Source organism: Neofelis nebulosa, chromosome 9, assembly GCF_028018385.1.
Source record: "Neofelis nebulosa isolate mNeoNeb1 chromosome 9, mNeoNeb1.pri, whole genome shotgun sequence".
Lineage (NCBI taxonomy): Eukaryota > Metazoa > Chordata > Mammalia > Carnivora > Felidae > Neofelis > Neofelis nebulosa.
The window spans coordinates 81,813,709-81,828,662 of NC_080790.1; the positions used below are offsets into that span (position 1 = coordinate 81,813,709).

The 14,954-nt window shown below is 41.4% G+C and overlaps 2 protein-coding genes across 9 annotated transcripts in view; one reads left to right on the top strand and one right to left on the bottom strand.

Annotated features, from left to right (window-relative positions):
* Positions 1–551: 551 nt before the first annotated feature.
* RPL31 (ribosomal protein L31) lies at positions 552–8,600 on the top strand. 2 transcript variants are annotated; one of them, XM_058684467.1, is made up of 4 exons: positions 552–658; positions 6,643–6,768; positions 8,099–8,211; positions 8,536–8,600. In XM_058684467.1, the coding sequence occupies exons 1-4, from the start codon at positions 552–554 to the stop codon at positions 8,565–8,567; spliced, it is 378 nt and encodes a 125-aa protein (XP_058540450.1). In that variant the 3' UTR covers positions 8,568–8,600. The 2 variants fall into 2 exon arrangements, with proteins under 2 accessions (XP_058540450.1, XP_058540451.1); XM_058684468.1 differs by having other exon boundaries at positions 607–735.
* Positions 8,601–9,792: 1,192 nt separating this feature from the next.
* TBC1D8 (TBC1 domain family member 8) overlaps positions 9,793–14,954 on the bottom strand; it is a 118,449-nt gene continuing 113,287 nt past the window's right edge. For all 7 annotated transcript variants that reach the window (XM_058684460.1, XM_058684466.1, XM_058684463.1 and 4 more), the window contains 3 exons: positions 12,679–12,768; positions 12,193–12,290; positions 9,793–10,885 (listed from right to left, as the gene is read on the bottom strand). In XM_058684460.1, the coding sequence (XP_058540443.1) occupies positions 10,424–10,885; positions 12,193–12,290; positions 12,679–12,768 (650 nt within the window). In that variant the 3' untranslated portion in view covers positions 9,793–10,423. The remainder of the gene's footprint in view (positions 10,886–12,192; positions 12,291–12,678; positions 12,769–14,954) is intronic.

The following is a 14,954-nucleotide window of genomic DNA, read 5'->3' on the forward strand; positions in this document are numbered from 1 at the left end:
GGACGCGCGCCGCTTACGTCGCAGCCTGCCCTCCCTCTTCCACCCACCTGCAGGCGACCCGGAAGTTGTACGTGTGACGCTGCTTTCCTTCTCCCACAATACCTCGCGGTCTTCCTTTCCAACCCGGGCCTGGCAGGGTGAGTGTGGGTGCTGGGTCTCGGCTTCGATAATCTGCTTCCATCCTCGCTGGGGATTGTGCTGACCGGGACCGCGAGATTTCTTCTAAGCCGGTCCAGGACTCCGCTTTTCTCGGGGACGCGAACCCGCGCTGTTTAGTGGGTTTCCGTAGCCCGGGAAGGAGAGTGGCCAGGCTTACGGGAGCCGAGCCTGCAGGGGTTTCTGGGGCTCCGGGAGCATCTGAGGGGCACGGCGCTTTGACCGCAGGGAAGCTGACTTGGCTTTGCCAATACCTGGGGTTTCGGGCTTGCCACGACCTTTTGCACCGGCAGCGCCCTGAGGGTGGCAGCGTGAGGCCGGGCTTGGGAGGGAGGGAGGACTTGGGTTTGTGCTGGTCCCATTCTGGTCTGAACTTCCTTGTCGCCTGGGTTTAGATGGCTCCCGCAAAGAAGGGTGGCGAGAAGAAGAAGGGCCGTTCTGCCATTAATGAGGTAGTGACCAGAGAATACACCATCAACATTCACAAGCGCATCCATGGAGTGTGAGTATGTCTGCAGTCGGCCCGATGCCTTGCTGGTTGGGGGCTTCTGAACTCACGCGTCTGGCTGTCACTCTGAGGTCTGTCTAGTTAAAAGCTAAAAATTCGGATCTCTGTTCCATGTCCCCTGTTTAAGGTTTATAGGGTTTAAAGCGTAATCCTGGGAGGTTCGTGATTGGAAACACAAGATTGAATTGTAGTTTCTGGGAGAACCAGTTGGGGGAACTTGGTGATGATAAAATGATTTCACTGGGTGCTTTGTAACTGAATAAACCTGGGCAAGCTAAAGGGTAAAAGATGCATATAGGAAGACAAACTTTTAAATGTCTCTAGACCCCCGTAAAGCTAAGCAATTAACTGGAAAAGGAGTATTCAATCCAGGATGTGGACATTTAGAGGGGATTCTTTTAGTTCCTGACACAAATATGTATTAACTAATCCTGGTTGAGTTGTAATACCAGAAATGAGACTGTTAGACAAGAAAAGAATGTGTCAATAGAGTATTAGGGCAATATGTGTGCAAAGGACACATGGCTGTTGTGGATTTGTGATGTACAGGAATATTGAGAATGATTTTGAATGTTGTAGTTCTTGGGACTTTTTGTGTGGTTTTAAGTTCTTAAGTTTACTGCTAAGAATGGAGACCCAACCCCTTATTGAATACTGTTATTTGGAGTATTTTTTGAAGATAGGATATTTGTTAATTTTAAAACATCCACAAACAACCGCATTCCCCCCCCCCCCCCCACTAGTATGTATGCATATTTTCTATTTGGCTTAATCATATCCTTGTAAGGAGAGACAAAGTAACCTTAAATTGAAAAAAAAAATTATTTTGGTTCAGTATCCATAGCCCCAGTTTGCAAAAACTTTTCAAGTAGTTCTGCCAAGGTTTAACCAGATATGATCCTTAAGGCTCAACTTGGACTTACAGTAAATAATTTTTCCTGTATTCTAAAGTTCACAAAATGTTCCTACAGGCAAAAGACACCAAAAGCAAATACAGAAATGAGAAGGTGATTGATCCTAGGTTCAGGCATTGAAGTGATTTTCACACTGATCTTTAAATATAGATAACACTGGGGCGTGCCTGGGTGGCTTGGTCGGTCAAGCATCTGACTTCAGCTCTGGTCATGATCTTGCGGTTCATGAGCTTTCAGGGAGCTTGAGCCCTGCATCAGGCTCCTTGGTGACAGCTCAGAGCCTGTAGCCTGCTTCGGATTCTGTCTCCCTCTCTCTTTGCCCCTCCTTTGCTTATGCCCTGTCTCTCAAACACACACACACACACACACACACAAATTAGAAATAACGTTGATATGGGACACCTGGGTGGCTCAATCTCATGGTTTGAGTTCGAGCCCCAGATGGGACTCTGCTGACAGCTCAGAGCCTGGAGCCTGCTTCCGAGTCTCTGTCTCTGTCTGTGTGCTTCTCTCTCGCTCTCCCTCCCTCCCTCCCTCCCTCCCTCCCTCCCCCCTTCCCGGCTCACACTTTCTCAAAAACAAATGAACATTTAAAAAAAAAAGTAGTTTAGAAATAACGTTGATACAAGCTGTAAAGTTTCTTGGCTTTTAAGTATTATCTGCTTTCCATTCTGTAGAGTCTGTTGGCAGTATTTCTCAGTAAAAATAAAACAGCATTCTAATGTGTGTGGAGCCTGTTAATGCCTAAACACTAATTTTGATTGGCATGTTAGCTATAGCAATCTAGCTAAACACCTGGTCAGATTAAAAGTAGAGTTCCAAAATCAAGACCAAATTTTAATTGGACCGCCTATAAACTTCTACATTGGAGTCCCTTACTTTGCCTCCTGAATGTCCTGCTCTTTTGAGGTCATTCTAAAGTTTCAGTATTAAGCTCCTCAGAGCAATAGAGCAAAGTGGTAGCTAAATTCTTGGGGCAAAGGACACATGGCTGTTGTGGATTTGTGACATACAAGAATATTGAGAATGATTTTGAATCTTCTAGTTCTTGGGATTTTTTTGTCTGTATGGTTTTTACAGTCTGTGCCTTTTGGAATAACCAACACCTTGTTAACTGGTTTAAGGCAAAGATCCGTACAAATTCTGGTCCCCTTAACCATTCTCTAAAATGGTGGAGTATGACTGACAACCTAGAAACCAGAAACCTGGAGCCATTTTGGCTGAAAGTTGTGGACCAGGGCATGAGAAAAGGTGGCTGTAAGGAGATTTGCATCGTTGGTGAAGAGCTTTTGGGAAGGCCTAAGTGTGTGCAGAAACAAGACTGGAACGTGTGTGTTGTAATATCGACTTCAAACTATCCATAAATAGAAGTGAGGTCCCAAACAGACATTCTGTCCCCAAAGCCTCTTTGGCTAGAGAATTCAATAGTAATTGGTCCAGAGAAAAGTAGTGAGTCCTAGTCAAATTGATAGCCCTGCTTCCCATGTCCTAATCTTGTAGGTATGTATATACGTCTTTATTCAGTGAGAAGCGCAGTACTCTGGGGTATACCTACAAAATTCTCCTTGACCATTCTTCCAATCCTCCTCTGCCTGCACACAGGAACATCAGCACCAGAATCTTAATTCAGCGGACTACCTAATGCCAGAGTCATACTAAGTCATTTTAACAGGTTTCTTTGAGAAATTGACTTAGTGTGGTTCTTAGAAGATCAGCACAGAGGCCAGATTCCCCTAATACAGTGATCAGACATCAAAGTTCATGTTTCTCTCTCCCTTTTTAAAGTCACCTTTAATCTTAGATACATTAAATGCACAAACTAATAGTAAACACATTCATGTAAGGAATACCATATCACTATTCTTTGGATAGATCTTGAAATAGCAGTGGACTTGCAAGGTGATGAGATAATAGTTGGGGTGGGGTACTTGTTCAGTCTTACTTTGAAACGCTTAGAAATTTTTTTTCTCCTGCAAGGTCTTTCTCAGAAAATGCAGGCAGTGCAGAAGTAAATGACCAAAACTACAAATCTGTCCTCGTAGGATACCAGCACTTTTGTTGCAGGAAGATGTCCTCTCAGTTCATGAGGAGCATCCAGATCAGAACCAAAGTGACTCTCAGTGCTGATGTTCCATTCAAAGCAGATCAGCCTCCGAATCGTCTGATGGTGGAGATCCTGATACCGGCTGTAATGCTTATACTGGGGGCACACAAGTCAGTAGAGGCCAGAGAAGGAATTTGAAGAGTCTGAGAGATTTTTGTTCTTTTTCCTTATTAGGCTGGAATTCTGAACCACACCTTCCAAGGCTCTTAATTGAGAGAGATGATTATACTTTAGTTGAGGCCAACAGACCTGTCTTGGAGTATTCCTTTATTGTTTGCCTGAAGTAGGCTCTTTCACTGTAATGTGATGTGGTCACATTAATATTAAAAATGCCTGATGGAGAAGTATGTTTGGTTTAACAAGTGGAATATAGTACTACTTGGTTTTTTCATCTACTGTAACTCTGGATGCCTGGGATAGTCACCATTCCATAATTAATAACAGGAGCCATCACAGAAAGATTGTGCATAAGTGGGATTATTGCCACACCTACATTTCTCCTGTATTCCACAGTGCCATTGGGGCAATCTCTGAGATTTGTTGAAGGCACTGGGGTTTTTTGTTGCTTTTTAATTTTTTTTTTTTCCAACATTCATTTTTGAGAAAGCAGAGTGTGAGTGGGGGAGGGGCAGAGAGAGAGGGAGACACAGAATCCGAAGCAGGCTCCAGGCTCTTGAGCTGTCAGCACAGAGCCTGACGTGGGGCTCAGACTCAAACCTTGAGATGACCTGAGCCAGTCAGACACTTAACCAACTGAGCCACCCAAGCGCCCTGAAATCCAGTGCCTTTTTGTATTGATGCTTCTTGGGAATAACCACATTTCCTTCCCCTCACCCCTTTATTTGGGACATTCATACATTTGTTTGGGAGAATATCAAGCACTTGACTATATTAGGCACAGTCCTGGGCTCTGCAGATGCATTGGGAAAGCAAAGACCCTGGCCTTCTAGTTTACTTTAGTAAGAGATTAAGATTCAAAATGGTAAAAAGCGCCCGGTGAAAAGTCAGTCATCTGTGAAAGTGCGTGCTGTTTTAAAGGCCACACAGATGATGGAACATTTGAAAAGTGTAGGTGTGAAACAAGTTCTTCAAGCAATTTATGCTTTGTTCTAAAACCCCCAAGTGAAGACCTGAATCCTTATTCATTTCTCAGTGCCTGCTTGATAAGTAACAATTGACAGTTCATTGTTCATTCTTCTGTGGGAGTGCTTTATTATTTTTTTACATCCAAAGATTCCACAGTCTTGTTCTTTTCTTATTTCTCCTCTAGCTGCTAACCTTGTGGTACCTCCTCACATCCTCTTAATCCTCCTTTCATCATCCTCTTAATGTTGAAGAGTCCCAGGACTCTGTCTGTCTTCTATCTATGCTGGGTAATAGTAACTGGTCTCAGGGCCACATATATCCAATTACTATTGGCTTGGGTATTTATTCACATGTCCCAAACCAAGCTCCTAGCGTTCATCGTCACACCTAACTTTCCCATTCCTCTCGAGGCTTTTCCCCCTTTCAGTCATTGTCAGGTGAGCATGTCCTATTGGTCCTGCCTGCCACATTTGGACCAGTTGCCCTGGTCCCACCACCATTTTTCTCACTTAAATGGTTACAGTTAGCCTTGCTCAGATTCCACATGAGCTGGCCACTTACTTTCTTAATCATACCAGTAGCTAGGGGTGTGTGTGTGTGTGTGTGTGTGTGTGTGTGTGTGTGTGTTTTGCTTTTTTTTTTCCTTCTGCCTGGATGCTTTTCTCACAGATACCTAAATTGCTGTTCTCATGATCTGCAGATCTAGACTCTAGTATCTTCTTGGCCATCTTATTTAAACCTGCATTCCCTTTCCCTAATGTTCCCTCTTTGTTCCCTGGTTTATTTTTTCTCTGTGGTACTTGATACCATCTCTTTTACTCCATATTTCACCTACATATAGCAGTTGTACCTACTGCTGTTATTTCAGGCACCTTTTATTTCTAGATGGTCAGGTGTTTACATGAATGAACTGAACTTGCTTGATGGGTTCTAGAAATAGCAAGGAAGCTAAGTGAGGGTGGAGCAAAGGGAGCAGGGGAGATGGTACAGGGGTCATCTTTTGTAAGTATGGAAAATCACTGAAGGTTTTAGCAGAATTAAGTCAATCTACCATGCTCTGTATGTTATATTGGATTTCATAAAATTCACTTCCATCTAACAAGTGAAGCGCCTATTAATGCGCCAGGGCCTGCATTGGGTTATAGAGGTGAATGGTTGACATGGCCCCTTCTCTGAGCTTCAGTCGTAGGTGGTGGGGCACCTTTTTAGACTTGGGTCTCTGCTCCCGTTTGAAATGGCCTTCACTTCCAAATGCTTGGCCATTTCAGTGTGTAGTAAAGTTTTGCTTTTTCAACACTTTTTTATTTAAAAGCATGAAATTTAGATGAATTTGTGTGTCCTCATATGAACAACAGGTTAATAATATCTAACTCCGTTGAAACAGACATGAGTTAATGACCATGCCTGACACATGCTAAGAGCTCCAAGAATTGACTGTGGTTTTCATATCTCTCGAGAGGAAATGTTTAGTTTCCAAAAACATGCCATGTCTTAAGATATGACAAATAATGTATACTTTGATCTGAGAACACTTTTAGTTTTATAATCCATGTATTTTATGTTCCAAGTATATCCTGTTCTTTGATTTTGCTGGGCAGATGGTATTAGAGCATAGGGTGTTTTATCAGGAAAGAATTGTGTGTGTTAGCATTTCTTAGGATCATATGCAGAGCTCTTATCCCACATCATTGAAAGTAGATTGTGCATTTTCTGTTTCCCATGTATAACACTAGTTTTTGGGCATTGCACACCGCGGGGAAAGAGGATTATTATTGCCTTAAGGCTTTGGTTTAGATTTGTTTCGTGAAAACGGGACATCATATGTTACATATTTCATTTAATTTTTCTACTTATTTATTTTCTTTGAATCTCAGGGGTTTCAAGAAGCGTGCCCCTCGGGCACTCAAAGAGATCCGGAAATTTGCTATGAAGGAGATGGGAACCCCAGATGTGCGCATCGACACCAGGCTCAACAAAGCTGTCTGGGCCAAAGGAATAAGGTGCTACAGTTATCTATGTTATAAGATGAACTTTTACAATTACACTAGCTTAACCAACTCTGTGCAGTCTATGTAGGTTCAATGGAAGTATTTCCTTAAAATGTGATGATGACTCAAAGGGTGGGGTGGCATCTGCAAGGAAGTCCTTTGATGTGGTATTTGAACTGAGACCTAGATGATGAAAGAGCCAGCAGTGTTGGGGTCAGGTAAGAGCATTGCACAAAGAGCACACTTGGTGTGAGCTGGAACAGGTTGGTGAAGATGGGAGTACAGATGGTAAAGTGACTTGAACAGTGAGTGAAGATGGAGAGTTAGGAAGGGAACAGACTATGTGGCATTTTGTTGTTTATGGCAAAGAGTTTGGTTCTATCTTCTAGACATAATGGGAAACCTATGGCACAGTGGTTTTCAGCAGTAGGCAGTTCTGGTGTCACTACTACAGGTTGCCACAGGTCAAGGGCTCTACTAAATATCCCACAGTGCACAAGGCAGCACCCCTACAATTATCCAGCCCAATTGTCAATAGTGCCAAGCCCTCCTTATAAGCAGGACAGTGGTTTTTGCTGTGGAGGATGATAATAAGGTGCTGGAGTAGACCAGCTAAAGGGAATGGTGCTGGTGTGGATCTAGGTGATTATTAAGACTAGAGCAGGGGGAGGGAGTGGTCTGCATCTGGTGTTAGGGGAATGACAGAGGGACTTGAGATTCAGCCCTGCAGTTGCTGTCATTGAGCATTCTGGTAGAGAAGATATGTCTAATAAAGGAGTGTCCAAAGAGGTTCATTGAGATGATGGGGGGAGGGGAGCACAAAAGCCAAGAAGAGTCCTGAGGTTTGGATTGCTTCAGAATGCTTCATGTCCTCAGACCAGTAAAAGGAGATAGTCTGCTGTAATGCTGCTAAGGTTGGGTGAGAGGAGAGGGTTGTGTGCATAAGGTAGGGAAACTGAACAGTCACTAGTCTTCTGTGTTGAATGTGTCCATCAGTGTTTGGTGTTTCTCCAAATTTACATTGAACATAGACAAATCCTATAATTAAGATTTGGGTGTTGGTAAGAGGGAAAAGACCTAGCATGTTTGGATCCATGTTTCAGCGTAGGTTGAGTGTCAGTGGTTGCTGCCTGCTGAGACAGATGTACATCCTGAGACCATAGCTTTTAATGTCCACCTTGTGGGTATTTCTTTTCCAGGGAACTGCTGTCTACTTGTAGTGCCTGATCAGATTCAGATAAAGGATAGAACACAGATGAGGGGATAGGAGGTGTTAGTACCAGTGGCAGTTATTTTCTTGATAGGAGGCATTGACTTAGCAGCATGTTTATATCTTTATTAGGAATGTTCCATACCGTATCCGTGTGCGGCTGTCCAGAAAACGTAACGAGGATGAGGATTCACCAAACAAGCTCTATACGTTGGTTACCTATGTACCTGTCACCACTTTTAAAAGTAAGTTGAAATCCCATAAAGCTGCTGGAATTAGAAAGGCAGCCTTAGCCCTTTTAGAACCTGAATTCATCTGTCCCAACAGATACTTAATTATGCACCTATGTGCCCTGCATCCTTCTTATAGGGAAATGGGTAACAGGCATAATAGTCACTGTAAACCTTTGTGTCATGGTGTGGGAAATTGCAGGAAGATACAAAACAGGTCCATAGCTGGGTTGTAAAAAGGTCATGTAATACTGGCCTCCACCCTTCAAGAGAAGGTTTTGGAATGTTAAAGTGTGAGGTGTGAGGATGGAAATTGACTGACTCTCCCTCCTTTTGCAGATCTACAGACTGTTAATGTGGATGAGAACTAATTGCTGATTGTCAAATAAAGGTATAAAACTGCCTTTCTGTTTGGTTTTCCCTTTCTAGTTGCCATGTACAGTTGACTCTTGAACAGTGTAGAGTTAGGGGTACCAGTTCCCACAAAGTCAAGTACCCAAAACTTAATAGACTTACCAATGAAGTAAGCTAGAAGGAAAAATGTCGAACTAAATCAAGAGAAAATAAATTTACAGTGCTCTGTCAAAAAAAAAAACTCCACATGTAGGGGTGCTGGGTGGCTTAGTAGGTTAAGTGTCTGACTTCAGCTCAGGTCATTATCTCGCAGTTTGGTGGGTTCAAGTCTTGCGTCGGGCTCTGTGCTGTGTTTCCCTCTCTCTCTGCCCCTCCCCCCTCACACTCTCAAAAACAAACATTAAAAGAAGAAATCCACATATAAACGGACGTATGCTGTTCAAGAGTCAACTGAAATATCTTTATGCAGTTGCCAGTTACATAGGATTGCTTGGAGAGCTTTTCCTATAGGGTATGCCTGTGCCCCTTCTCCCCAACACCTGGGGTCTGAGTATCTGGGTAGAGTAGAGCCTAAGCAGGTTTTAAAAGTGATTCTGAAGTGCATCGTGGCCTAGGAAAACCTTCCTAGGTTATCTGGGGGACATTGGGGGTATACGTAATTCTAGGAAAGATTTTTCTAGAGACTGGCATGTAGAACTCAATCGCCATTGGCCACTTTACATATTTTAACATCTTTAAATGATGGAAATATCTTAATATATTTGATAGTAGCTTAAACTATTTTTTAATATAATTAAGCTGTTTGTATTGCGTATACCTTCAAAAGGTATAGAATAGTAATTGATTTTTGATGGATTAAGCCAGATTAAGGCTTTTATATACAGATCATGTTATACGTACAGCTCACTTGTTTGTAATGGCCCCCTGAAGTATTTTTAATCCCCATTTATGTGGAACCGAAGCTCAGGTAAAGTTTACCGTTACGGTAATAAAATCCACTAAATTCAGCCTGAAAGCATTGTGTTGGAGGGATTATATTTCATCAGTGTTTACACCCCTGGTATTATCAAATGCTGTTGTAAATAGGTGCTTCATTTTTGAGCCCCAGGGGTGATGGTACTATACGTAACCACTGTGGGGAGTTGAACACCTACACTATCACAATTTACTGAGAACGCAGACTGGGTGGGGATGGTGGTGGAGATACCGCTAGACACAAATAAGTTATAAACAAGGACCAAGTCAATACAAAAGTTTCTTATTAAAAAACTTAGAGGCCAACATTGAAAGCATGGTTTGTACACAACATTTTTGGAAGGACAGAGTACAACCAAATATATTAAAATGGTTTCAATTACCAGCATTGAAACAAAATTAGTGCAAAAGAAAGCCAAATACAATTGCACAGATAGTGGCTCTTGGATCTTGAAAGTGAACTTGATTTGTAACCTCTCCCATTATCCAAGCGAAGAATGAGAGCTTGGGCTTTTGTCTCTGGTTTAGTATGATACATTCAACTCTTCTGTTGCATCTGAGAACGAAATCATACTAGCGTCACAGCAGAAGTGCCCATTTCAGCCAATCTGATGAAAGTGAAACAGCAAGTCACAGCATCAAGGGAACTAATGTATGGATTCCCTATAGCACTGATGGGATCCAACTCATAATTCTCTTAAAGAATAAATAGAAATGCTTGCGGGTTGCATCAGTTCCCCTGGCCACAGTTGTGGCTGTCCGGTTGCTCATCCAGATACCCAGCTTGCAAAATACGCTCAAAATGAATTAGGCTGAAATGAAGATTGAGGGGCTGACCCCTACAAAACAGGTCCAAGGCTTTGGTATGGCGGACTCCTCTCAGTAAACTGCTATCTTGCTACACGTTACTCAGCTTGAGTTCAGGCTGTGATTGGCGGCTCATTTCAAAAGTTTTGAGACTGTACTGATTGATCTTGGCGTTTTCAAGTTTCGATTTAATGTCCAGTGGCTTTTCAAAAAAGTTTACTAATGACTGTTCAGTCAGAAGTGAAGCTAAAATATGTTCAAGGGAGACAGTCCAGTCCCCTTCTACCTCTTCAGTAAATGTCCGGGAGTCCTGGGGAATCTTCCCAGCGTTGTTGTCTGCAAAAACCGAGTCCTGGTCTGGAGAAAGAGCTGAAGCCTGCAGCTCCTCCCCACCTTCCTGGGAGCAGCTTCCAGAGCTGCTGCTTCTCTGCCCCACTTCCCCAATCTGCAGCAGCAGAGTGGTTACTGTGGCAATGGCTTGATACAACTCGTTTTCTTCTGGATCTTCATGAAACATACTGTACAAAGTTTTACAGAACTGGATAAATTCTCTCTGGAATTAAAAAATACACAGCAACATAACCAGGATAGAAATATAATGTATATATTTTTTAACTTAAAAGTTCTTAAGAGAAAACCACATAGCAGTCTTTGAAGCAAATGATAAGATAGTTTGCCTTTCTACTCAGAAAGTACTACCAGTGACTCCAGGGAATTTATAACACAGAAATGTGCTCTTTGTCTATACAGTAACTATTAAGAAAAAATCTGTGCATTCCAGAGGACATGTGCACCCTTTAATCCAAATCAACTTGTAGAAATGGATCCAAAAGCTATAGAGATTTGTTTATAATGATGTTTAAATCTAGGATTTACAACAGAGAGAAAGTTGGAGACTGCTTAAATGTTATGACTAAACAAAATAATGGCTTATTCATCTGATAGGATACCAGGCAGGAACTTAACAGATGTGAAATGACGTAAAACAGTGATGCCTGATGCTTTTTCAAAGTATATACACATTGCGGCTCAAATGGAGAATCTAATGTGATGAAAGGCACTTCTAGTGGGATTTAGCTAGACATTTACTCTAGGAACATGGTTGAGACCTAACTTAATAATTTGGGAGAGGGGCACCTGGGTGGCTCAGTCAGTTAAGCATCCGACTCTTGATTTCATCTAAGGTCATGATTTCATGGTTTGTGAGATAGAGCCCCACATCAGAGCCTGCTTGGGATCCTTTCTCCTCTGCTCCCCTGCTCACTCTCAAAATTTTTAAAAATAATTTGGGAGAGCTATTCATGATTTTGAAGTAAATGAAAGCAAGGTATTAAAACAAGCCTACTTTTGTTTATAGGTAAAAGTTGACATCCTGTATATCAGAATGTTAGTACCGGTAGCTCTGGGTGATGGGATTTAACTGGCTTTTTAAAAAATGAGGTAGAGTTGACCTACAGCATTGAAATGTGACTATATCCAAGAGAGAGAATGAAAATTTGAAAGCAACTCCCCAACAGAGTAGGGCAACCCTTCTGAAGTATTCCAGGATATATGAATGCCATGTGTTCTGTGGTCAAAAGAGACCAAGAAACACTGCATGCTGAATTCCTTCTTGAAGGCTCACAGTCCACATTAGCACCAAAAAGACTGATAATCCTATAATAAAGGAACATTTCCAACTTGAAGCCTACATTTCCCAAACTTTGGGAGGAATCCTTTAAACATTTACCTTTTAGTCACCAGTGTTCAGCTCTGATCCTTTGATTATGGTTTTGGAAGTAGGCCCCAGCTCAACTTTCAAGCTTACCTCTGAACAAACTAGCAAAGTGGTTAATTCTCTGCATAGAATAAGGTTCATACCTGGCTCATTTTGGGCAACTCTTTCTCAGTTTTATCTTTTTCTTTGGCTAAATCTTTAATCATCTGCTTCAGCTGTTTCTGATAATCAATTGCATCACCTTGAGACACAGAAAATACAATATATATTTTAAAACTCAGTGAAAGCAAAAAGGAACATGTAGAATGGGGCAGTGAGGGCAGAATTCCACTAAGTATACACAAACTGAAAACAGATTAGAGAGTCTGTTCTACAACTGACCATGAATGGAGTGTGGTAGCTGCATGACAACCCCTCAAACCTTAGGCAAGAGGAATAAACGTGGTGGTTGGGCTGAGGGGCAGTCCCTCAATACACTGCCACTTGAAAGGTTTCTGGCTTCTGAAAGCAGTGGGCTGTTGATTCACAGTATGAAGGGACTAGGTAAGTCCACTTCTAAAGAGCTGTGAAGTTTCTTTTAACAATTGCAGTGTGTGCCTGCAGGGGAATTAATGAAAAGAAGTACATACCATTTGACTTCCCAAAAACCAGCGGTCTTGATGTCGACAACAGAGGATTCTTTAATGGGGACTGGCTGTCTCGATCATTTTCAGTGAGTGCTTAAAACAAAAAAAAAAATTACGTTGAACAAATTACTGCATGTTAAGCAAAACTGGCCATAATTCAGCTTTTTATGTAATTAAGAACTAAAGGCTAAGCCAATAGCAACCCCTCCCCACCCCCGCACCCTGTGGGCTGCAGTCTTTGCAGGGACTCTGAACTCACCAGTACACCAAGCACTGGATACACAGAGTAAAGAAAACAACAGACCACATAAAGCCTTTTTCTGGATTTACGCAGACAAGATTTTAATTAATGAAATACAAATTCATAGGACATTGCTGATACTGCCCTGGAAAAATGTATGTAGTAAAATCCTATTTTCTGAAACTCAAAATATATGTACGTATATACATACACAGAAATTCTAGAAATACACAGATTTCTGGATGGTGGGATTAGCATTTTAAACTTCATGGCATCTGTTTTCATAGTGAGCATATACTAAGTTTCTAACAAAAACTGAAAAATTGGTGATTACAAAGCATTTTATCATTGCAAGTTTTCTTGAAATATACAAAAATACTCCTACCAGAATCTTCATTATACTACTGAAAATAGGAAATGGCACAGCCATTTTGAAAAACCATCTGGCAGTTCATCAAAAAGGTAAACACAGAACTACCATTTGACCCAGAAATTCTACCCTTATGTATATACCAAAGAGAAATGAAAACCTACCCACTTAGAAACTTGTACACAAGTTATAGGAGCATTGTTCACAAGAGCCAAGAAGTGGCAATAAACCCAAGTGTTCAATTAATGAGGGGATTAGGACATAATTATCAAATGGAGTATCAAATTCAGTCATGAATAAGCACAGAGACAGGCTATAACATGGATGAACCTTGAAAACTGAGTAAAAGCCACACACAAAATGGCAAATTGCATTATTCCCATTTATAGGAAATACCTAAAACAGGATTCTATAAAGACAAAGCAAAGCAAAATGGATGGGCTGGGAGCAACAGCGAGAGTATGGTCCTTTTTAGGGTGATGAAAATTCCTAAAATTGTGATGATGGTTGTTTAAAGATACTAAAAAACGGGTTTTGTAACTTTAAATGAATGCACTATATGGTATGGGAACCACAGATCAAAAAGCTCTTATAAAAAACAATTCTAGGGGTGCCTGGGTGGCTCAGTGGGTTAAGCCTCTGACTTAATTTCAGCCCAGGTCATGATCTCAGTTTGTGAGATTGAGCCCCGCATCCGGCTCTGTGCTGACAGCACAGAGCCTACTTGGGATTCTCATTCATTCTCTCTCTGTCTCTCTCTCTCCTTTCTGCCTCTCCCGCATCTAAGTGCACTCACTCTCTCAAAATAAATTAAAAAATTATAAAGAATGAATGGACACAGCAGGATCCTTATATTTACTAGTAAGCCACTCACTGAGAATAAAAGGAAAATTCAGTTGTAATCCAACAAATATCCCCAAGATGGCACCAAAGCCTTGATAAGGTACTCTCCTTCCTGCTTGGGAGACATGTTTCTGGGGTTTGGGGGGTGGGAATTGTTTGGGGTTGTTTTAGGTTTGGGGGTTTTATTATAACATGTTAAGTCATTTTTTCCAGGCTTGCCCAAAAATTCTACACAGTGGCACATGCGAGCATCCACTCACTGAATAGGAGGAAAATCATAAACCCTGGATGGTACTTAGGGCAGTCATGATGGAAACAGATTTTTTTAGGTAATAGCTGCTAGAAGATGTCAAGAGGATATTGGGTCTCTAAGAGGTGAAATGTGTACACAAGTCACTAAAAAATTGCTCTAACAGAAGAATAATACACACAAATATGGGAGCATAGAGAGGAATGGTTAATTCAAGAGGAGGGTGTCTAGAAAGGAGACAGGTAAAGAATCAATGAAAAAACTCATTGTTACCTATGCTCCGAAGTATACAATGCATTAAGGGAAAGTAGTAAAGGTTGTTTACGATCTTTAAATGTACTTTCCACCTTCTTAAATGAGGTATCTGAACTCTCATAAATGTTTCATAAACATTTTTACATTCTGATGCGTAACTTGTAATTCAAGACTATAAATGAAATGAGACATTTCTATTAAAGTTTTCATTGTGTCTCGCTTCAAGTATAGCACAAGTTAAAATATCTTGAAGGATTTACATTTGCAGTCTATCTCAAACTTTTATCTTAATGTGGTAGATACCTTCATGACTTCAATAA